The following is a 24,867-nucleotide window of genomic DNA, read 5'->3' on the forward strand; positions in this document are numbered from 1 at the left end:
AGCTTGACTGGTGGGGCTGGCGTACAGTCTCCCGACTGGGAGCCAGAGATTACAGTCTCCTGCTCTCAGTGTCACAACAAGCGAGGAGCATCCCCTTTGCCCCTGCGCCCCCTGTGCGCTTTCAGAAGGAAAATGCTTCCCTTATTTATTGTTTGGGCTGGGCGCCGCCAAGCAAAAGGAAGCTGCTGCAGCAGACCCTGATCTCTCTGTTGTCCGCTCTAGACTTGAAATACGCACCCATGATGTTTGGGGAGGGGGAGGGGGAGGGGGATTCCTCCACCAGGAACTTGAGGTGTACACAGGCTCTCGCCTACTGTGGGAGAGCCAGAGCTCTCCGTCTCCCTGGCAAGCAGGCAGACTGCGTCCAGAGCCGGCGCTTTCCTTCCTTTCAATATGGCAGCACCAGTTCCCAGTCCTGAAGCAAGGGGCCGGGCAAGCTTAGGGATGCCCGCGCGTGTAGGGGCTAGCCAAGAGCTCCCAGAGAGAGCCAACTGCTGGGACTAGTGACTCCAGGGTTTGGGTTGGTGGTGGTGCTACAGAGTGGTGGGGGGAGCTGAAGGGGGCCGAGGTAAAGGAAGACTCCCGAGTGTAGCATATGGGGGAGTTCAGGATTTTCACCCATAACTTGTGAAGTCCGAGCTTCCTAACTTCGCATGGCCAATGTCTCAGCAGGGTCTAGCTGCAGAAATGAATGTGGGGAAAGGATCTCTTTCTGTCTTGTTCCTCGGCCAAGTGCAAAATCATCTCCTAGGGGTGTCAGATTACGAGATAAACTGATGTCTGTCTAAGTGTGTGCTGAATTAACAGATAGGTGGGGAGGGGCGCGCAGAAGCATTAATAGCGATCCTAAAGGGGAATCCAGAGGGTGTGATTTCTAATCTCAGATTTCTTTTCCTTGAAGTAGAGTCAAACCCTCGACCCTTGCTGGGGAAACTGTCCACAGTCAAGCGGGGGAGGAGGGAGTTGTAAAACATTTTGGCGCGTTTTCTATTCTGGAGGTGGTGATTGAGACTCTGAAGTCACAGATGAGTAATCGGCGTGGGCGGCGTCGATTCCGAGCATCAAATCCACTAGGAAATACGCCTTCTCTAGCCAGAGGCTTCATTCTCTAACTGTGTGAGGCAAATGGTCTTTGAAAGGCCCATCATGAAACTCAATAAATTCCCAGTGCCTTTTTGAACCGTCCCTTAGGGACTGGGGACTAAAAAGGAGGAATTAAGATCTATGGGACAGTGGATTCAAAATGAAGATTGGCACCTAAATTCGATTTGTGTAAGAGAAGTTGTAGTTAGTGGTTTAATACAGCATTTTTGTTTTTCGGAGAGAAGGGAGAAAGGTAAAAGGGAATATGGGTGGCAGGAAAGAAGGCTACCGAAAATATCTACTTTTCAGGGCTTGGAAAGAAGTGTCAGGTTGCCAGGAGAACACGGTAAGACCAGAGAAGCACTTCAGCATACAAAATAGCTTGCAGAAAAGCAGACACAAAACAGCTTCATAATTAAGTTTGTTTATTGTGCAATTCTTGAGCATTTGGGGACCAAAATAGAGAGTAGCAGATGGAATTATCCGGGTGGGTACTATAAGCACCTTGGAAATGTGTTTGTCCTGGGGTGGCAGAGGCAGTATTTCATAGGCAGTTTGGTGTTTGTGACTGGGAAAGAAAAGAAACACATAAAACTCTTTCACCTCCTTCACACATTAGCCCCAGACACACATACAAACATAGACCACTCGGTATGAAAATAATTTTTCAAAATAAACTAGCTTCCTTCTAGTCATTTTGAATTAAAATGCTATATTCAATAACAAAATTTCAGAAAATAGTAACTTGCTTTCCTGATTCTGCTCACATCCCATTTTGTTTAGCATATAATCCTAAGAGAAGTATCCTGACATTACAGCCTCATGATAAAGCTAGGGCTAGAGTAGAGACAAGGAGCAAAGCTAGTTGACCATAGAAATAGGGCTAGCAACCCTGGCCTTTTCTTATGGCTTTTGCTATCTCTTCCCAGATCCATCTACAGCTAGCAGTACAGCTCATAGTAGATTTGCTGTCTAAGGCTCTGTTTCCCAGCTAAGCCTCAGCATTTCCACTAAAAGCAATTCCCTGGGTGACAAGAACCAACAGCATAAAGAAAATATTTCTTTTGCAACAACACAATTGTTCATCTCTTAATTAAAAAAACAAAACAGGCATCTAAAGGATTTAGTCAGCTCACATTTTGTGCTGGTTTATGTAAAAGGACATTAGCTCAAAGACTATTAAACATAGTCTAAATGATCCAGAAGGCATTGATAGCTACCAAGGAAGTACAAACATCGTGAAGTGGGGCACCTGTCTTAGATACAGCACACTTCCTGACAGCACTGAGCTAATGAAAAACTAAATCACCAAAAATTTTACCTACAATATCTTGTTTTAGCTGGATGTGGCAGTAACCACTAATAAATCCTAAGGATTTTTTTTTTTGTGTTCCACAAATAATTGTTTTCTGACAGAGTGTATTTGTTTAAATGGGCATATTTTGAGAAATATCTACATACACATTTTTTTCATCAAAAATATACCAAGGCACTCATCAAAAATTGCTATGGGAAACAGAAACATCCCTATTCTTGAGTCCTGAAGGTCATCTCAAGACTTCCATGCTTTCCTCATGAAGAAAAAGTTAATTTCAGTGGGTTTAATAAAAGATATTTTTATTAATAAAATCCATCTAACTGTGTTAGTTGCTTTTTTAAACTAGTCTGTCCATATGTTCTGAAGAAAGTGGAATGTTATTTTGATTTTTTAATAGATTGGATCCCTTGAAAATCACTACCTATTCAAACACAAAAATCATCCTCGAAGGTCTCGAAGAAGTGCTCTTCATATCACTAAGAGGTTATCTGATGATGATCGTGTAAGTGTGCATTTGTCCTCAAACTCAGTCTGACCAACTACATTCTGTGTAACTCCCAACAGGAGAAAAGCATTTCACATTTGATCCTTTTGTGTTGTAACTGTGGTTGCTTCTCTATGCTTCTCTATATTGCTTATTATTTCGTTCTGTAGAATCACAATTGCTCATAATATATTTGGATTGGATTAAGCTAACAAACATTAATTTTATACATATTCTTAGTTATATGTGATATACATTTACATATCTAGAGTTGGGTTTTGAGTGCTGAAAATCAGGGGAAAGAATTAATGAAATAATCGACACTGTAGTCAATCAACAACCTTTTATATGGTACGTGGCAAATATGAAATGCTCCTTCTTGAAATCCTTAAAGTAAAATCTAAAGATCATTTTAATATGAACCCAATGGTGCCACAGAAATATGTAGGCCTGGTTTCAGTAACACTTCAGTATAACGGAAAAACATTTTATCACTTGCATTGTTAAAATATATTAGTATTTATGAGAAAGCTTCTAATCCATTTGTTAATGAGGGATTTCTAAGTACATTATGTTCTTTGAGACAAACTGTCAGTCCCAGTTCTTTTCATCCCTTTTTGGACACCAAGTCACAATTATTTGCCAATAACAAGAATGTCTGGAATCAATATAGATAAATAGTGTGAGGACCATTTGAATCCATATTCAATTATACCTATTGGTTTGGGGGTATATTTTTAAGGTCAGAATTATGCTAATAGAAAAGACTGAATGGATATATTAGGAGTGTTGAAATATGTATGCACAATGTTGCCTCCTAACTCTGGTGTTCCTGGAGAAATGCATGCTGGTTGGCCTAATGTCTGTGCGCATGACTACTCTTTCTTAGGACACCCAGAGAGTTACTGTGAGAAATACAGAGTATTATCTCAACTTTGGGAGGGAGGAGAAGTTAAGTGACAGACGGTGATAGTGACATAACAGTTGAAAATATATAGAATATAGAAATCCTGGAAATTACATGTGGTTCAGTAATTGTTTGTTTTAAATAAGAAAACAGATTATGAGGAGAAATAATTGTTGGGCCTTAGGCTGCAGGTATCAAAAGCATTAGAGCATCCCACACTGATGCTGCTTAATCAGGACCAAGGACCACGTTGCTAGGTCTTCGTGTCAACATATGGCTAGGTGTGGTAGACCAAACTGGAAGTCAGCAAGCTTATTTAAAAAGTTTTCTTGTCTAGTGAGATCTTTTCTTATGCCCCAAACTCTCATATACTATTCTTAAAAATTGCTCTTGATTTTCACTTTACTGCTCTTTTTTAATTTTTTAATTTAATTCTTTCAATTAAACCCCATGAAATGTATCATGTTGCCTATTTTTACACACTGGTGAAATTCCCAACTTTAAGTTTCCCCTCACACAAAGATTTCTATGTATTTCCTAGCAGCTAGCTTCCAAAGACCAAGCTAGATGACAAGCAATGTATACTAAGAAGTGTGTTATTTTAAGCCACAATGATAGTGTTTGAAAATACAAGCACTTTAAAATAAATTATAGTGACTAATTGCTGGCTCTCTAGTACCTCTACTGTTTATAAAAGACTTGCAATATACTTTCTACTTGAAAATTTAAGGCATTACTAGTGGATGTCTTTGGCCTTCTGCTGGAAATTATTTTTCATTTTTTATTTTTGGATTTGATCCTCTCATTTTAAACATATCCCACATACACAACAGAAAAATCTGTGTTTGGAGCATGAAATAGTCACGTTTCCCAGCAAAATAAGAATATAGTATTATCTCATAATGATAATAACTACAAGACAGCCCTGCATTCTCTCAGGGCCTCAAGTATAATAAGATTATGCCAGAGATGTGGGCCAGGTAATTTTTATACTGTCAGATCTGTTTGCATAATGCATGCAGCTGAATTAATGACAGGTGTGCTTGGTCAGTAACACTCATCAATCACCTCAGTTCTTTAATCTGTTTCTCATATTAAATACTCCTAGGTAGGAGGTAGAAACAAAGAGGAACCAAAGTTCCACATTTCTACACACAGTACCATTCTTACATAACACCTAGAATTTTTACCTTTGGATGTAAAGGGACAAATGAAGCAGTAAGAAAGTTCTAAAACAGTCCCGGAGGACCCTTGACTTGTTGACTCATTCTGTGAAACTGGCAAGTTTTCAGCCTCAGAGCCCCGGAACTTCAGTGTGGAAATCTGTACTGTGGCCTGGTTTCTGATGACAGCAGCCTGCACTTCTATTCCCCCTGTCAACACAGTGTAAATAATATGAAGGACTTGCTGCTTTGCTTATTGCTTCTACCCAGAAGAGGACTCCTTACTGTAATAGAAGGAACCCTTGTCTCCTCAGTGGGCAATCTCTTATTCTCCCTGGGCTGGGAGTTTGGGCCATGGTCAGGCAAAAACATCACCAAGCTATGTAAAGTTTTGGTGGGAAGGCTCTTGGAGATGGAGGGAAGATGATTATACCCAGGTGGAAGCTTTATTTTGATTTCTTACCATAAAAACCTTTGTAGGTGATATGGGCTGAACAACAATATCAAAAAGAGAGAAGCAAACGTTCAGTTCAAAGAGACTCAGCATTGAATCTCTTCAATGACCCAATGTGGAATCAGCAGTGGTACTTGGTAAGTACTGAAAGAACTGTGTGGGATCTAGGTTCTTATACAGCTACATCATCTATGTGGTGTATCTGTCTGTTTTTATCTGTATTAGTTGGTGTTTCTAAAGGAACAGAACTTACAGAATAAATCTATTTCTAGCCATCTAACATCTACCATCTAACTATCTATCAATATATATATATATATATATATATATATATATATATATGGATTTATTAGAATGGCTTATGGGCTGTGGTCCAACAGTCCAAAAGTGGTTGTCTAGCAAGAGAAGTACCAAGAATCCAGTAGTTGTTCAGTCTATGAGGTCAGATGTCGCAGATGGTCTTCCATATGGGAAGGAATCTTTAATGCCAGGGAAGGAATGGACTTGTTAGCAATGGCAAGCAAGAAAAAAGAGAGTCAGCTTCCTTCTTCCATTCTTCCATGTCCTTTATATAGGGTGCAGACTAAAGGTGGATCCTTCCACCTTGAAAGATCAGGATTGAAGTAATGAAAGATCTGGATTGAAGTGAGTCTTCCCACTTCAGATGACTTAATTAAGAAAAAGCCAATCACAGAGTGTGCCAGCCATTTGGGTTTTGATTAATTCCAAATATAGTCAACTTGACAACCAAGAGGAGCCATCAGCATTGAAACCAGAATTTGGGAGAAAGTTATGCCTCTAGAAAGTAGGACTGGTAGAACTTTCCTGGTGTGGACATTTTGTTTTGCTGAATGAGTGTCTAAAACAAATCCATATGTTAATACTTCTTGTCTTTGTGTCTTAAGAGTAACTGGTGTAAATGCAGAAGAATCATGTTGGGCAGAAAAGAATTTCTTTTTTCCATCTTAAAAATTTAAGTTAGAAACAAGATTGTTTTACATGTCAATCCCAGTTCCCTCTTCCTCCCCTCCTCCCCTGCCCCTCTAACACCCTACCTACCCTATACCCTTTCTGCTCCCCAGGGAGGGTAAGACCTTCCATAGGGGGTCTTAGGAGTCTGGCACATCCTTTGGGATAGGGCCTAGGCCTTCTGCCATGTGTCTAGGCTCAGGGAATACTATTCTGTGTGGAATGGGCTCCCAAAGTTCATTCCTATGATAGGGATAAGCACAGATCTACTACAAGAAGACCCATAGATTTCCAAGCCTCTTCATGGACACCCACGTTCATGGGGTCTGGATCAGTCAAATTCTGGCATCCCAGCTATTAGTCTGGGGACCATGAGCTCCCCCTTGTTCAGGTCAGCTGTTTCTGTGGGTTTCAACAGCCTGATCTTGACCCCTTTGCTCATTACTCCTCCTTTACTGCAACTGGATTCCAGTTCAGTTCAGTATTTAACTGTGGGTGTCTGCTTCTATTTCCATCAGCTGCTGGATGAAGGCTCTAGTATGGCACATAAGTTAGTCATCAATCTCATTATCAGGGGAGAACATTTAAGGTATCCTCTCCTTGCTTAGATTGTTAGTTGGGGTCATCCTTGTAGATCTCCAGACTTTTCCCTAGTGCCTGATTTCTCTTTAAACCTATAATGGCTCCCTCTATTAGGTTATCTCTTATCTTGTTCTCCTCTATTCTTCCCCTGACTAAACCTTCCTGCTCCTTCATGTCCTCCTCACCCCTGCTCTTCTCCCCTTCTCATTCTCCTAGCTCCCTCTCCCTTCTCAGCATGCTCCCAATTTGCTCAGGATATCTTGTCTCTCTACATCTCTCCGGGGGACCATGTATGACTCTCTTAGATTCCTCCTTGTTTCCTAGGATTGTAGGCTGGTAATCTTTGCTCTATATCTAGAATCCATATGTGAATGAGTACATACCCTCTTATCTTTTTGTGACTGTGTTACCTTGCTCAGAATAGTTTCTTCTAGTTCCATCCATTTGCCTGTGAATTTCAAGATTCCATTGTCCCCCACCTCAGTAATACTGCATTGTGTAAATGTACCACATTTTCTCTATCCATTCTTCAGTTGAGGGTCTTCTACATTGCTTCCAGGTTCTGGCTATTACAAATAATACTGCTATGAACATGATTGAACAGATGTCCTTGTATGAAAGTGCTTCTTTTGGGTATATGCCTAAGTATGGAATTGCTGGATCTTGTGGTAGACTGATTCCCATTTTGCTGAGGCATCAGCATATTGATTTCCAAAGTGGCTGTATGAGTTGGCATTCCCATGAGCGGGGAAGGAGTGTTCCCCTTTCTCCACATCCACTCATGAACTGACAGCATGAACTGTCATTGGTGTTTTTGATTTTAGCCATTCTAACAGGAGTAAGATGGTGTCTTAGAGTTGTTTTGATTTGCATTTCCCTGATGGCTAAGGATGTTGAGAACTTTTTTTATGTAACTTTCAGCTATTTTAGATTCCTCTATTGAGAATTCTGTATTTATTTCTCTACCCCACTTTTAATTGGATTATTTGGTGTTTTAGAGACTTGCTTCTTGGGTTCTTTGTAAATTTTGGAGATCAGCCCTCTGTCAGATGTCAGATTGGTGAATATCTTTTCCCATTCTGTGGGCTGCCATTTTGTCTTGCTGACTGTCATTTGCCTTACAGAAGTTTTTCAGTTTCAGGAGGTCCCATTCAATAATTGTTGATCTCAGTGTCTGTGCTACTGGTGCTAGGTTCAGGAAGCAGTCTCCTGTACCAATTCATTCAAGGGTACTTCCTACTTTCTCCTCTAATAGGTTCAGTGTGGCTGGATTTATGTTGAGGTCTTTGATCCATTTGGACTTAAGTTTTGTGCATGGTGATAGATTGGAATCTATCTGCAGTCTTCTACATGACAGTGTCCAGTTATGCCAGCACCATTTGTTGAACAGGCTTTCTTTATTGTATTGTATAATTTTAGTTTCTTTGTCAAAAATCAGGTGTTCATAGGTGTGTGGGTCCATATCAGAGTTTTCAATTCGATTCCATTGTTGTACCTTGGAATACCAAACTGTTTTCAGGACTATAGCTCTATAATAGAGCTTGAAGCTAGGGATGGTGATGCCTCTGGAAGTTCTTTATTGTACAGGGTTGTTTTGGCTATCCTGGGTCTTTTGTTTCTCCCTATAAAGTTGAGAATTGTTCTTTCAAGGTCTGTGAAGAATTGTGCCTGTATTTTGATGGTGATTGCATTGCATCTGTAGATTGCTATTGGCAAGATTGCCGTGTTTTTACTATGTTAATCCTACCTGTCCAAGAGCATGGGAGATATTTCCATTTTCTGGTATCTTCTTTAATTCTTTTTTTAAAGACTCAAAAGTTCTTGCCATACAGGTCTTTCACTTGTTTGGTTAATGTTACCCCAAGATATCTCATATTGTTTGTGGCTATTGTAAAAGGTGATATTTCTCTGATTTCTTTCTCAGACCATTTATCATCTGTATATAGTAGGACTACTGATTTTTTTTTTTTTTAGGTAATCTTGTATCCTTCTACTTTGCCGAAAGGTGTTTATCAGCTGAAGGAGCTCCCTGATAGAGTTTTTCAGGTCACTAATGTAAACTATTGCATCATCTGCAAACAGTGAAAGTTTGACTTCTTATTTTCCAATTTGTATCCCCTTAATCTTCTTTTGTTGTCTTATTGCTCTAGCTAGAACTTAAAGTACAATATTAAAGGCATATGGAGAGAGTGGACAGCCTTGTCTTGTTCCTGATTTTAGAGGAATCTCATTGAGTTTCTCTCCATTTAGTTTAATGTTGGCTGTTGGTTTACTGTATATTGTTTTTTTTTTATTATTATGTTCAAGTATGTTCCTGTTATCCCTGATCTCTCCTGGATCTTTATCATGAAGGGGTGTTGGATTTTGTCAAAGGCTTTTTCAGCATCTAGTGAGATGATCATGTTATTTTTCTTTTGCAGTTTGTTTATATGGTCTCTTAGTCTTGGTAGCATATCTATCCAGGACCTTCTGGCTTTCAGAGTTTCCATGGAGAAGTCAGGTATAATTCTAACAGGTTAGCCTTTATATGTTACTTGGCCTTTTTCCTTTGCTGCTCTTAATATTCTTTCTCATTTCTGTATGTTTGCTGTTTGATTATTATATGACGAGGGGACTTGTTTTGTCCACTCTATTTGGTGTTCTGTAGGCTTCTTGTACTTTCATTGGCATGTCTTTCTTTAGGTTGGGAAAGTTTTCTTCTATCATTTAGTTGAATATGTTTTCTGTACCTTTGAGTTGGGTTTCTTCATCTTCTTCTATACCTATAATTCTTAGGTTTGGTCTTTTCATGGTGTCCATATTTCCTGGATATTTTGTGTTAGGGGTTTGTTGGACTTAAGATTTTCTTTGGTCAGTGAATCTATTTCTCCTAGTGTATCTTCAACACCTGAGATTCTCTCTTCCATCTCTTGTAGTCTGTTGGTTATGCTTGAATCTGTAGTTCCTGATCATTTACCCATCTTTTCTAATTCCAGCATCCCCACAGACTGTGTTGTTTTTATTGTCTCTATCTTGGCTTTCAAACCCTATACTGTTCTTGCAATTTTTGGTTTGTCTTTCCTTCCATTTCTTTCAAGGATTTTTCTCATTTCCTCTCTTAGGGTTTCTATCATCTGCATGAAGTTGTTTTTAGGGTGGTTCTCTTCTGCTTCATCTGTGTTGGGATGTTTAGGTCTTGCTGATGTCGATTCCCTAGACTCTGGTGGTGTCATATTGGTTTTTCTGTTGTTGGATGTGTTTTTTTTTTTTTTTAATTTTATTTTATTTTATTAGTTCTAGATAGGGAACAAGCTTATTTCAAGTCCCTTCTCCCTCTCCCTCCCCTCACCCCCAAACTTTCTCCCCCACCCCCAGCCCATCCCCCCAACCCCATCCACCCACTACTCCCCAGGCAGGGTAGGGCCCTCAACGGGAGCTCAGCAAAGTCCACCAAGTCTTCCTATGCTGATCCTGGGCCCTTCCCCATGTGTCCAGGGCCAGAGTGTAACCCTTCATATGGGATGGGCTCTCAAAGTCCCTTCTTGCACCAGGGAAAAATACTAATCCACTACCAGAGGCTCCCTGGAGTGCAGAGGCCTCCTTATTGACATCTATGTTCTGGGGTCTGGATCAGTCTTGTACAGGCCTCCTGGACAGCATCTGGGGTCGATGTGCTCTCCCTTGTTCAGGCCAACAGTTCCTGTGGGTTTCTCCATCCTAGTACAGACCCCTTCGTTCTTCATTCCTCCCTCTCTTCAACTAAATTCCCGATTTCGGCTCATTGTATATCTGTGGATGTCTGTCTCTGTTTCCATCAGCCACTGGGTGAGGGCTCTAGGATGGCATAAAGAGAAGTCATCAATCTCATTTTAGGGGGAGGGTTTTTAGGTTATCCTCTCCACCATTGCCTGGATTGTCAGATCGTGTCATCCTTGTAGGTCTCTGGAGATCTCCCTGGTTCCTGATCCCTTCTCGGGCCTACAGTGGCTCCCTCTGATATCGTTTCTCTCATCTTGCTCTCTTTCCTCTATTCTTCCCCCAACTCAATGTTTCTGCCCCTCCATTTCCTCTCCTCTTCTCCTCTTCTCTTGCTCTTATTGTAGCAGCTCCTTCCCCCCCCCACCCTCATGCCCCCAATTAGTTCGGGAGTTCATGCCATTTCCATTCCTGGGGACCATTTAACCCTTAGAGTCCTTCATGTTTCCTAGTTTCTTTGGTGAAGAGCATTATATACTGGTAGTCTTTTGTTCTATGTCTAAAATTCATATATCAGTGAGTACATACCTTGCTTGTCTTTTTGTGACTGGGTTACCTCACTCAGGATGGTTTCCTCTAGTTCCATCCATTTGCCTGCGAATTTCAAGATTCCATTGCTTTTTTCTGCTGAGTAGTACTCCATTGTATAAATGTACCACATTTTCTCAATCCATTCTTCAATAGAGGGGCATCTAGGTTGTTTCCAGGTTCTGGCTATTACAAACAATGCTGCTATGAACATGGTTGAACATATGTCCTTGTTGTAAGTACATGCCCTATTTGGGTATATACCCAAGAGAGGAATGGCTGGATCTTGAGGTACACTGATTCCCATTTTTCTGAGCAACCGCCATACTGATTTCCAGAGTGGTCTTACAAGATCGCACTCCCACCAGCAATGGAGGAGTGTTCCTTTTTCTCCACATCCTCTCCAGCATAGATTGTCATTGGTGTTTTTTATTTTAGCCATTCTGACAGGCGTGAGATGGTATCTCAGAGTTGTTTTGAGTTGCATTTCTCTGATGGCCAATGATTTTGAGCACTTTTTTAAGTGTCTTTCAGCCATTTCAGATTCCTCTGTTGAGAATTCCCTATTTAGTTCTGCACCCCACTTTTTAATTTCGTTGTTTGGTGTTTTGGTGGCTAGCTTCTTGAGCTCCTTATATATTTTGGAAATCAGTCCTCTGTCAGATGTGGGATCGGTGAAGATCTTTTCCCATTCTGTGGGTGGTCGTTTTATCCTACTGACTGTTTCCTTTGCCTTGCAGAAGCTTCTCAGTTTCAGGAGGTCCCATTTATTAATTGCAGACCTCAATGTCTGTGCTTCTGGCGTAATGTTCAGGAAGTGGTCTCCTGTGCCAATTTGTTCAAGGGTTGTTCCCACTTTCTCTTCTAGAAGATTCAGTGTGGTTGGATTTATGCTGAGATCTTTGATCCATTTGCACTTAAGTTTTGTGCATGGTGACAGGTATGGATCTATCTGTAATTTTCTGCATGTCCGCATCCAATTGTGCCAGCACCATTTGTTGAAGATGCTGTCTTTTTTCCATTGTATAGATTTAGCACCTTTGTCAAAAATAAGGTATCCATAGGTGCGTGGGTCGATATCAGGGTTTTCAATTCGATTCCATTGGTCTATCAGTCTATTTTTGTGCCAATACCAAGCTGTTTTCAGAACTATGGCTCTATAGTAGAGCTTGAAGTCGGGGATGGTGATGCCTCCAGAAGATCCTTTATTGTAAAGAGTTGTTTTGGCTATCCTGGGCTTTTTATTTTTCCATATAAAGTTGAGTATTGTTCTTTCAATGTCTGTGAAAAACTGTGTTGGGATTTTGATGGGGATTGCATTGAATCTGTAGATTGCTTTTGGCAGGATTGCCATTTTTACTATGTTAATTCTACCTATCCAGAGCATGGGAGATCTTTCCATTTTCTGGTATCTTCTTTAATTTCTTTCTTTAAGGTCTCAAAGTTCTTATTGTACAGGTCTTTCACTTTTTTGGTTAGTGTTACCCCCAGGTATTTTATGTTGCTTGTGGATATTGTGAAAGGTGATGTTTCCCTGATTTCTTTCTCATTGGATTTATCATCTGTGTATAGTAGGGCTACTGATTTTTTTGAGTTAATTTTGTATCCTGCTACCTTGCTGAAGGTGTTTATCAGCCGTAGGAGTTCCCTGGTAGAGTTTTTCGGGTCACTAATGTAGACTATCATGTCGTCTGCAAATAGTGAAAGTTTTACTTCATCCTTTCCAATTTGTATCCCTTTGATCCCCTTTTCTTGTCTTATTGCTATAGCCAGAACTTCAAGTACAATATTGAAGAGATATGGAGAGAGTGGACAGCCTTGTCTTGTTCCTGATTTTAGAGGAAACGCTTTGAGTTTCTCTCCATTTACTTTGATGTTGGCTATTGGTTTGGTATATATTGCCTTGATCATGTTTAGATATGTTCCTGTTATTCCTGTTCTCTCCAAGATCTTTATCATGAAGGGATGTTGGATTTTGTCAAAGGCTTTTTCAGCATCTAGTGAGATGATCATGTGGTTTTTCTTTTTAAGTTTGTTTATATAGTGGATTACATTGATGGATTTTCGTATGTTGAACCATCCTTGCATCCCTGGGATAAAGCCTACTTGATCATGGTGGATGATTTTTCTGATATGTTCTTGTATTCGGTTGGCCAATATTTTGTTGAGTATTTTAGCATCGATGTTCATGAGGGATATCGGTCTGTAGTTCTCTTTCTTAGTCATATCTTTGTGAGGCTTGGGTATCAAAGTGATTGTAGCCTCATAGAAAGAGTTTGGCAATATCCCATCTGCTTCTATTGTGTGGAACAGTTTGAGGAGTACTGGAATTAGCTCTTGTTTGAATTTCTGGTAGAATTCTGCAGTGAAGCCATCTGGCCCTGGGCTTTTTTTGGTTGGGAGGCTTTTGATTACTGCTTCTATCTCATTAGGGGTTATAGTTCGATTTAAACTGTTTATCTGATCTTGATTTAATTTTGGTAAGTGATATTTATCCAGAAAGTTGTCCATTTCCTTTAGGTTTTCCAATTTTGTGGAATACAGGTTTTCAAAGTATGACCTAAAGATTCTCTGGATTTCCTCAGTGTCCGTTGTTATGTCTCCCTTTTCATTTCTGATTTTGTTAATTAGCATGCTCTCTCTCTGCCTTTTGGTTAGTTTGGCTAGAGGTTTGTCTATCTTGTTGATCTTCTCAAAGAACCAACTCTTTGTTTCATTGATTCTTTGTACTGTTTTCCTAGTTTCTACTTTGTTGATTTCGGCTCTCAGGTTGATTATTTCCTGGCGTCTACTCCTCCTTGGTGTGTTTGCTTCTTTTTGCTCTAAAGCTTTCAGTTGTTCTGTCAATTCTCTAATGTGACTTTCCTCCAGTTTCTTCATGTGAGCACTTAGTGCTATGAACTTCCCTCTTAGCACTGCTTTCAGGGTGTCCCATAAGTTCGGGTATGTTGTGTCTACATTCTCATTAAATTCTAGGAAGTCTTTAATTTCTTTTTTTATTTCTTCCTCAACCCAGGAATGGTGCAATTGGGAGTTATTCATTTTCCACGTAAATGTAGGTTTTCTGCAATTCGTATTGCTGTTGAATTCTAGCTTTAATGCATGGTGGTCTGATAAGATACAGGGGGTTATTTCAATACTTTTGTACCTGTGGAGGTTTGCTTTGCTGCCAACTATGTGGTCAATTTTTGAGAAGGTTCCATGTGGCGCTGAGAAGAAGGTATATTCTTTTGTGTTTGGATGGAATGTTCTATAGATATCTGTTAAACCCAGTTGTGTCATAACTTCTTTCAGATCCTTTGTTTCTTTGTTAAGTTTCTGTCTAGTAGTTCTGTCCAGTGGTATAAGGGGGGTGTTGAAGTCTCCTACTATAAGTGTGTGTGGTTTTATGTGTGGTTTGAGCTTTAGTAATGTTTCTTTTACAAAAGTGGATGCTTTTGTATTAGGGGCATAGATGTTCAGGATTGAGACTTCGTCTTGATGGACTTTTCCTGTGATGAGTATGAAATGCCCTTCTTTATCTCTTTTGATTGCTTTCAGTTTAAAGTCTAATTTGTTAGATATTAGTATTGCTACCCCAGCTTGTTTCTTGAGCCCATTTGATTGGAAAATCTTTTCCCATCCTTTTACTCTGAGGTATCGCCTGTCTTTGAATTTGAGGTGTGTTTCTTGTAAACAGCAGAAGGATGGATTCTGTCTTCGTATCCATTCTGTTAGCCTGTATCTTTTTATGGGTAAGTTAAGACCATTGACATTCAGGGATATTAACGTCCATTGTTCATTGGTTCTTCTTAGTTTTGGATTTATTGTTGGTGGTATCATTGCGTGTGGATTTTGCCCTTCTGTTTCTTTTTGTGTTTGGTGAAATTCGATTAACTACTGCCAGTGTTTTTGTGAGTGTAGTTATGTTCGTTGGGTTGGAGTTTTCCTTCCAGAGCCTTCTGTAGTGCTGGATTTGTTGATATGTATTGTTTAAATCTGTTTTTGTCGTGGAATATCTTGTTTTCTCCATCTATAGTGATTGAAAGTTTTGCTGGGTACAGTAGTCTGGGTTGACATCCATGCTCCCTTAGTGCTTGTAGGGTATCTATCCAAGACCTTCTGGCTTTCAGAGTTTCCATTGAGAAGTCGGGTGTGATTCTGATTGGTTTGCCTTTATATGTTACTTGGCCTTTTTCCTTTGCTGCTCTTAATATTTTCTCTTTATTCTGTAGATTTGGTGTTTTGATTATTATGTGTCGGGGCGACTTCTTTTTGTGGTCCAGTCTGTTTGGTGTCCTGTAAGCTTCTTGTACTTTCATAGGCATATCCTTCTGTAGGTTGGGGAAGTTTTCTTCTATGATTTTGTTGAATATGTTTTCTGTACCTTTGAGCAGTATTTCTTCACCTTCTTCTACACCTATTATTCTTAGGTTTGGCCTTTTTACGGTGTCCCATATTTCCTGGATATTTTGTGTTAGGGTTTTGTTGGACTTGAGGTTCTCTTTGGTGGATGAATGTATATCCTCTAGCGAGTCTTCAGTGGCTGAGATTCTCTCTTCCATCTCTTGAATCCTGTTGGATACACTTACATCTTTAGTTCCTGATCGTTTATCCAACCTTTCCATTTCCAACATGGTCTCATTCTGTGTTTTCTTTATTGTGTGTATTTCAGCTTTCATGTTTTGAACTATTTCAAGAGCTTCCTTCACTTGCTTGGATGTTTTTTCTTGGCTTTCTTTGGATTCTTTAAGAGATTTATTTATTTCTTGAATTTTTTGGTTTGTCTTTTCCTCCAATTCATTTAATTTTTTGTTTGTTTTCTCTTCTATTTCTTTAAGGGATTTTCTTGTTTCCTCTTTAAAGGTCTCTATCAACTTGCTGAGATAATTTTTGAGGTCCATCTCATCTTCATGCTCTGTGTTGGGCTTTTCAGCTCTTGCCGGAGTGGAGTCCCTAGGTTCTGGTGGTGTCATGTTGGTCTTTGTGTTGTTGAGTGAAATCTTATTCTGTCTTCTCCCCATATCCTTTTAGTGGGTGCGGGTGGGTTCTCTCTATCTCCTCTTGTGGCCCAGTGGTGTGTGGGGGCTAGGAATTCGATGTCCACAACTCTAGATGATCTCGACGCTCCTGGTGGTCTCCTCGCTAGTTCCTAGTTTCTTGGTCGTTCGGCGGAATGGAAGAGTGGGGTGCTACCAGATTTGGGGCACAGGGAGCTCCTCCCTGCCTGGGCTTGTCTGGCCCAAGCCGGCAGGCTCAGGAGGGGGTGGTGGGATGGGGGTGGTGGGGTGTTCTGGTCTGGGGTCGGGAGCGGGCAGGAGCTCACTCACCTAGTTCCAGGCCAGTCTGCGGCGGCGGAATGTAAGAATGGAGTGCTAGCAGATTGGTGGGGCAGAGGGCTCCTCCCTCTCTGGGCGTGTCTGGCCCAAGCCGGCAGGCTCAGGAGGGGGTGGTGGGATGGGGGTGGTGGGGTGTTCTGGTCTGGGGTCGGGAGCGGGCAGGAGCTCACTCACCTAGTTCCAGGCCAGTCTGCGGCGGCGGAATGTAAGAATGGAGTGCTAGCAGATTGGTGGGGCAGAGGGCTCCTCCCTCTCTGGGCGTGTCTGGCCCAAGCCGGCAGGCTCAGGAGGGGGTGGTGGGATGGGGGTGGTGGGGTGTTCTGGTCTGGGGTCGGGAGCGGGCAGGAGCTCACTCACCTAGTTCCAGGCCAGTCTGCGGCGGCGGAATGTAAGAATGGAGTGCTAGCAGATTGGTGGGGCAGAGGGCTCCTCCCTCTCTGGGCGTGTCTGGCCCAAGCCGGCAGGCTCAGGAGGGGGTGGTGGGATGGGGGTGGTGGGGTGTTCTGGTCTGGGGTCGGGAGCGGGCAGGAGCTCACTCACCTAGTTCCAGGTCAGTCTGCGGCGGCGGAATGTAAGAATGGGGTGCTAGCAGATTGGTGGGGCAGAGGGCTCCTCCCTCTCTGGGCGTGTCTGGCCCAAGCCGGCAGGCTCAGGAGGGGGTGGTGGGATGGGGGTGGTGGGGTGTTCTGGTCTGGGGTCGGGAGCGGGCAGGAGCTCACTCACCTAGTTCCAGGCCAGTCTGTGGCGGCGGAATCGTTGGATGTGTTTTTATATTGTCATTTTCCCATCTCTTCTTCCAGTGGGTGCAGGTGGTGTGCCTTCCTCTCCTAGTGAGTACATGTCCAAGGTTCTCTTCTGGTGGGTACAAGAGGGTGTGATATTCTGATGGGTCTCAAGGTGGGTGTAGGTGGGTGTGAGGCACTCCCTTTCCAGGTGGGTGGGAGCGGGACCAGCACAGAGACGTCAGTAGACTCAAGGTTGCTTGGTTCTCAGGGGCCAATTTGACCTGCCTGCAGACCCCAGGGCAGGAGTTTCCAGAGTGGGCAGGCAGAATTTGGGTCCAAGGCAGGTGCTAATGCTCTCCTCTATGCCCTGAGTGGGGGTGGGAGTAGCCCAGCAATCTCAGCAGACTCAGGGTTGCTTGGTCCTCATGGGCCGAGTTAACCTGCCTCAGAAAAATATTTCCAGAAAGATCAGTCACAAAAAGATCACGGCAATGGAATTTATTCTCAAGAATCCTCTAAATGACTCATAGACCATAGTCAATATAGTCCAAATTGACAGTTCTTAGACATATTTCATACAAGAAACCCTTAATGAGGCAAAGGGAAGGAATTCTAGGAAATTTTATTTACAAATACCTAGCTGTTGGGGGAAACCCAGAGAAACAGCTGACCTGAACAAGAGGGAGCTCATGGACCCCAGACTAACAGCTCAGAAACCAGCATAGGACAGAACAAGGCCCCCTGAATGTGGGTGTCAGTTAGGAGGGCTGGGCAGTCTATGGGGCCTCTGGTAGTGGAACAATATTTATCCCTAGTGCAAGAAAGGACATTGGGAGCCCATTTCCCATAGAGGAATGCTCTCTCAGCCTAGACACCGGGGAGTGCCCAGCCCCTGCTCCAAATGATGTGGCAGACTTTGATGATCCTCCTTGGAAGGCCTCACCCTTACTGTGGAGCAGAAGAGGGATGGGATGGGGTTCGGTGGGGGACATAGGTGGAGGGGAGAGAGAGGAAATTGGGGTTGATATATAAAATAAGATTGTTGCTAATTTAAATAAAAAGATTAAAAAACAAAACAAATACCTAGCCTTATAAATCATTGTTCCTGTAAGATGTTTACTATGCCTTACATGGGCATGCTGCTGCTTGAGTTCAAGGGGTTCTCTTTGGTATGATATCAAGCCTCTACAGTAGAAGCACAGGCTGCTAACAGAACACTTGTGCTGCTGAGAATAGCAAAAAAGACAATTTTCACAAGCACATACTGAGGTTTTTGTTCCTATATTAGATAGGCAAGGCCATTAGTTCCCCATGCCATTCTTTTAAATTAAGCAATGCTTACTGATTCCAGCAGAAGACATGTATTCCCTAACATCTGTTATATATTGACTATTTCAAGGAAATCTAAGTTCTAAGTGTTTGATATCAGTAGCTCATTTTCTCTCACAACTACTGTATATTGTGAATATAGAATTACTAATTATAACCATTTCACTGATGTAGAAATAGAGACATTGTCAAGTTGAATAATTTATTTAAATTGCATGGCCACTAGTCACAGGGCCATAATTCATGGTTCCAGAGGTCATATTCCTTTTTAAAATATTCTTCTGTCATGTATTGCATCCCTACCACATTTTGCCTTCTCCCCTCTCCTCCCAATCCCTCCTTTCCACCTCCTCTGTTTTCCATATCCACTCCTCTTCCATTTCCCTTCAGAAAAGGGCAAGCCAGAGGCCGTATTCTTTTTTTAATTAATTAGTTAGTTAATTAATTTATTACATCTGAACCACAGTTTCCCCTTCCTCTTCTCCTCCCAGTCCCTTCCCCTACTTCCCCCACTTCCCCTCTTCCACTCCCTACCCCCATCTAACTCCTCCTCTGTTTCTATTCAGAAAAGGGAAGGCCTCCCACAATTTCAACAAAACGTGGCAGTAAGACTAAGCACCACTCTCCCCCCTTAAGGCTGGACAAGGCAACCAGTGTGAGGAATAGGGTTCCAAAAGTCAGCAAAAGAGTCAGAGCCACCCCCTGCTCCCACTGTTAGGAGTCGCACAAAAAGACCAAGCTACACAACTGGCACATATATGCAGAGGGCCTAGGTCAGGCTCCCTGGTGTATATTCAGTCTCTGTGAGCTGTGAGCTCCTATGAGTCCAAGTTATCTGATTTTGTGGGATTTCTTGTGGTGTCCTTAACCCTTCTGGCTCCTACAATCCTCTCTACCTTGGCCCTTGCAGGATTCCCTGGGCTCTGTCTAATGTTTGGCTGTAGGTCTCTACATTTGTCTCTGCCAGTTACTGGATAAAGCCTCTCTGACGACAACTGAGCTAGGCACCAATCTATGAGTAGAGCAGAATATCATTAGGCATCATTACATTGACTTTTTTCACCAGTCATATTGCTTCTATCCTAGGTCTCTGGGATATCTAGCTTCTAGGTCCTGGTGCTCCAGACCCATACTCACTCTGACAGTATGGGTCTCAGACTGGACTGGTCATTAGTTGGCCATTCCCACAATTTCTTTTCCACGTTTACCCCAGCACATCTTGTAGGCAGGACAAATTGTAGACCAAAAGTTATGTGACTTGGTTGGTGCCCCAGTCCCTCTACTGGAAGTCTTAAGAGGCCATATTCTTAACAACTATACACTTGCAAACTCACATGGGGGCTTTCTCTACCATTGGCCAATCAAAAGGTTATTGTTATTTAGTTTCACAATTGCCTGGTGAACCTTCCCCAATGGTACTTTTTTTTTTTTTTTAAGGGCACAGCCTATTCATGGGATTTTTATTGTGGTTACTTACACATTGCTTGCTGACTCTATCACCAGGTCCTTGGTACTCATTTACTGCAGTTTTCACATGCTAAGAAATGTGTTTATATCTGTGTTACCTCATTTCCCAACTCATACAATCATACACACTGTAAATATCAGGAAAGTTACCAGAAAAAGGAAGAAAGTATTGCCTAAATTATATATAAATAAAAAAGTTATTAAATAGCAATTTCTAGTGAGACTACAGTCTCCTGTGTGCTTATTTTTCTTAGGAGAATATCTCTACAACAACCATACATGATGAGAACTTGAGGTAGCAAGGAAGGCTCAGGACTTTGTCAAGATAAAATCAAATACCACCAAATAAAGCCTCAACATGAGAAAATCTTGAGCATCTTAATATAACTGGGAAAAAAAACAACAGAGAGTATGTGTGAAGAGACCAAAGATAATTCAGCTCTTAAGGTTTTTTGTTTTATTTTGTTTTGTTTCAATTAGGACAACTAGAAGAGTAGCATAGATGGGTTATTAGGCTCGTACTCTCAACTTTGTATTTTCATTTTACCCAATTGCTTCTTTTTCTTTCCCAAGGAAAACAGAAAAATGGCCTTAAGTTTCTGATTAAGCAAGAAAAACCATAATTTCACCAATGTGTATTTGTTTTTCTTCACTAGCAAGACACTAGGATGACCGCAGCTCTTCCCAAGCTGGATCTTCACGTGATACCAGTTTGGCAAAAGGGCATCACAGGCAAAGGAGTTGTTATTACTGTACTGGATGATGGCTTGGAGTGGAATCACACAGACATATATGCCAATTACGTGAGTCCCTGAGTGTTGGGTATCTTGCTCATCAGTGCTGCTGTCTTGTGGGCTAGTGCTCAGTCAGGCTAGAAGCTCTGAAGTATGCTCTTTGGAGCTGTCTGCCAGCATGGAAAAGACTCTGAAAGTGCTACCTTTTATGCCACTATGTTGTTATTTTTGTTGTCTCTTTAGGATCCAGAGGCTAGCTATGATTTTAATGATAATGATCACGATCCATTTCCTCGGTATGATCCCACAAATGAAAACAAGTGAGTAAATGTGCATTTTGGAGAAATAAAGTTATGTACAATGTTTTTTATCTTGTCTGGGAGACTTACGCTCTAAATTTAGTCCAATTTCAAGTCTTAGTAAATGTTGCTACATACTCTCCATACCATATTTCATTGTTTTTAAAGCAGAAGCAAAAACTGTTTTCCTATTCCTTTTAGTTTATAGAAGCGTATATACTTAAATTTCTTATTTTATAAAATTATCATTCATATATCATGAAATTCACACCTCAAGTATAACTGAATATTTGCAGATTTAGGAACAGTGTTCAGAATGCAATGGATGTAAATTGTGTGCCTCCCTTTCCCCTTCATGCTTGATATTAATCATGAAAAAGAAATAGATGCAGATAAATAATAACACCCAACAACTTCCCACGGCAATAACAATTGTCCTTTCTAATGTAGCTCCACCAGAAGGTCACAGTCAGACAGCGGACAAAAAGAGCTCAGTTGAGGTCTGCTCTTTGGTCTGTCTCAGTCTCTAAGATGTTGAAGCAACTGGGATCCTTCTGAGGGAGAAAAAGTGGTGAGCCCCTGACTCTTAGGCTAATAGCTTCCCCTTGGAGTCTCACAGTATAAAGGAAGCCAAGAGCTAGTCAGTCCTTCCAAAGCTAAATGCCAAAGATTTTCAGTCCCCTCTCCTAACTCTACAAAAACCTTACTCTAGAGACATATAGTCTCAAATATCTATGCCCATGTGAGTACTTGCCTTTTATTATACTCATATTTCTTGCAGGCTTCAGGGAGACTTTCAAATTTCCTTCTCCATATAGAAGAGACTTTCACTAAAAGAGATGAAATTGGGGTCAAAATTGGGGCATGTTTCTGTGAGGATAGGAAGCGCCTTGACTAGTTTTGGTATGTGAAGCATTCTACATGAAACATGAAGTGGTTCTCTTTCCTCTGGGGCCTGTATGCCTTGTGTAGTAATTTTAGTTTAAAGTCATTTTTCATTGATCTAAGGAACACATGTCTTGTCTGTCTTCTTGTGACCATTCTGGTACACTTGCTTCATGTAAGGAGCACCAACTCACCTGGTATCCATTTCCACCACAACCTTACCTCCCATGTGGACTCTTCCTTGCCTCATCCTTTTATAGGAAGCCTAGACTCCCTCCCACCTCCACTCCACTCACTCCAACCATCCCTACTCATCCTCATCTACTCATAAAAAATATGTTTGTATTTAGGTACCTGATCCCTTCTCTAGGCAGACACCAGATTCAGACAGCAACCATATCCATCCCCACTCCCTAAGTACCACCCCTCTCCAAGAAGGGGCACTTGACCCACACTAGCAACTCCACACACCCTGAGTTAAGTTCCATCCGCATATCTTGCACCTGCCTTCCATTCCCATACCTCCTCTTCAGGTAGCTATCCCAGACATGCACTTCCTACCCTCTCAGCACCTACTACTTGAGGGAAAGGCAAGAAGATCTCCTCCAAACCCATAAAGATTGACTAAGAATCCTATAAATCTACAGAAAATCTGTTTTTAGGCTACTGAGCTAGATCTGACACCCCACATCCATGAGGACAGCATACACCAAGAGAGACTAGGCCATATAGACTTGACCTCAACTTACAGATGTCTGTTTCTTCCTTGGAGAAAAAGGAAGGTGTTGTAGGATTTGTATACTACTCTTTTAGTTCCACTTCTCTGGGTTTGAGTAAAGGAGTTTACCAGAACATTCCAGTAACAACACAGTGGGAAAGCTAGTGAAGTCTCCTTGGAGGAAATTACAAATATCTTGAGAATGACAACAGAGCTCATAGACAAGATTCTAGACATTTTTCTCAGTTAGAACAGTCAGAAACAACAGGAATACAAGTTCTTTTTGGAACACTGCCATGTGGTTGGTATTAGCCTAGCTGGAAGTTGTAGCTTTGCCAATTACTAGCATGGAGTTGGAGTAACCTTAGGGAAATCACTCACTTCTCAAGGCCTCTACTTTTTTTCTTCTTATCACCTAAAATGGGTGATAAAGTACCTGCTGTCTTTATTTCTGAAAATAAATTACCTTATTGGAACGGCAAAAAAGAAACTTTCATTGAATCCTTAGTTAAGACTAACAGCAACCTGCCTGTGCCTAGATGGTGAGTTTGGGAAGACTTAGTGAGATCAGGCAATGTACCTCCATCCTATGCAGAGCGTGGGGCCTAGCAGTACAATATAATGTGGGTAAACACTTGTGTAATGACACTCTCCCATTTCTCTGATCATGAAAAGGGCGAAGACCTCATATGAGTCATATTTATATTACTGTAACAAATAAAATTAAATCTACTTGATAAGAGGAAATGGGTTTTTGGGCTTACAGTCTTAGAGGGTTCAGTCCATATTTGGTTGTCTCTGCTGTTCTTTGGACTTGTGGTGAGATGTAGTGGGATAAGCTCCTCATCTCACAGCAGCAGGGAGCAACCAAAGAGGAAGAGACCAACATCTCACAATCAACTTTTTAGGGTATGGTCTTAATTATATAAAATTAACCTCTTATTTACTTCAGTACCTTCCAATAGGTCCAAGGTAAGGATCAAGCCCTTGACACATGGGACTTTGGGGAATATTCCACATCTAAAATTCAGAAAACCTTTTTTCTTTCCCCAAGAGGTAGCTATGTTATCCTTAAAATAGGTTTTAAAGTCCCATATAGTGTTGTTTATGCTTATCCTGAAAACTCTGGGTTTCCAGAGCATTGCCGACCATGAACCTTCCATATACATGGTATGGAATTAACATGACATCAGTACAGGATTTAATAGCAGGTTTAAAGATGTGTTTAGATTAGTCTTACCTCTTCTACTTATAGTTGACTCAACAAAGTGAGAGATTTTTTTGTGTTTAGATCTCAACATCTTTTAAAAATGAATACTTTACTTGACTATTATTATGGAGATAACACAAATATATATATATATAATATATATATATATATATATATGAGTGTGTGTGTGTGTGTGCATGTATGTGTGTCCATATTTATGGCTTGGACATTAATGTATAGAAATTTAAATAATTGTTTATTGAAATGATTTTAATGATAAGGACAATGGTAGTGGTGTTGACAATGACAATGGTCAATGTTTCTCACTTAGCAACTGAGATGGACTGTATTTCTTTAAGAAATCAGCATAACAAGAATGGTATCATTTGATAGGAGCAGCAGGAGGAACATTTTGATTTTCTTAGCCAATTCGGAATCTGTATTTGGAAATGGCATGAGAATGTTTCTCAGAGTACTCTTGGCTATCAACCATAAAGATAGTATCCCCATCATTTATCAGAAACTACAATAAAAAATGGTTACTTTCTAGCACATTGCCAGATATAACAGCTTTTAAGTTTAGAAAATAAATGGCCCTGTACATCAGCTGGAGACCTGTTGGTTCCCAAATCCATGAGCATTGTCTCTCTAAATCATCCCTATCACTGTCCTTCATAATTACTACATAAGGAGCCACATAGAGTCACATATGAATGCCTTCTGCCAATCAAAAGAGGAATCACCAAAGAATAAATCATAAAATTTCAGGTAATTCTTACTGTTAAGCTGACATCAATCTGTATTCAGTATTGCAACACTAATTACAAATTACTTTTCTAGTCAAGTAATTAGTGTCACAAGGATGTTATAAGCAAAATAATAGTCAATACCTTGTGAAAATTTCTTAAATCAATTTTTCTTTTTTTCTTTTTGGTTTTTCGAGACAGGGTTTCTCTGTG

The 24,867-nt window shown here is 41.1% G+C and overlaps 1 protein-coding gene across 1 annotated transcript in view; it reads left to right on the forward strand.

Moving 5' to 3' along the window:
- Positions 1–1,348: 1,348 nt before the first annotated feature.
- Pcsk1 (proprotein convertase subtilisin/kexin type 1) overlaps positions 1,349–24,867 on the forward strand; it is a 54,560-nt gene continuing 31,041 nt past the window's right edge. Inside the window, exons 1-5 of the mRNA XM_035438776.1 lie at positions 1,349–1,429; positions 2,799–2,903; positions 5,436–5,546; positions 20,719–20,865; positions 21,040–21,116. Coding sequence (XP_035294667.1) covers positions 1,349–1,429; positions 2,799–2,903; positions 5,436–5,546; positions 20,719–20,865; positions 21,040–21,116 — 521 coding nt within the window. The remainder of the gene's footprint in view (positions 1,430–2,798; positions 2,904–5,435; positions 5,547–20,718; positions 20,866–21,039; positions 21,117–24,867) is intronic.

This window comes from Cricetulus griseus, chromosome 2, assembly GCF_003668045.3.
Source record: "Cricetulus griseus strain 17A/GY chromosome 2, alternate assembly CriGri-PICRH-1.0, whole genome shotgun sequence".
In the NCBI taxonomy this organism is placed as follows: domain Eukaryota; kingdom Metazoa; phylum Chordata; class Mammalia; order Rodentia; family Cricetidae; genus Cricetulus; species Cricetulus griseus.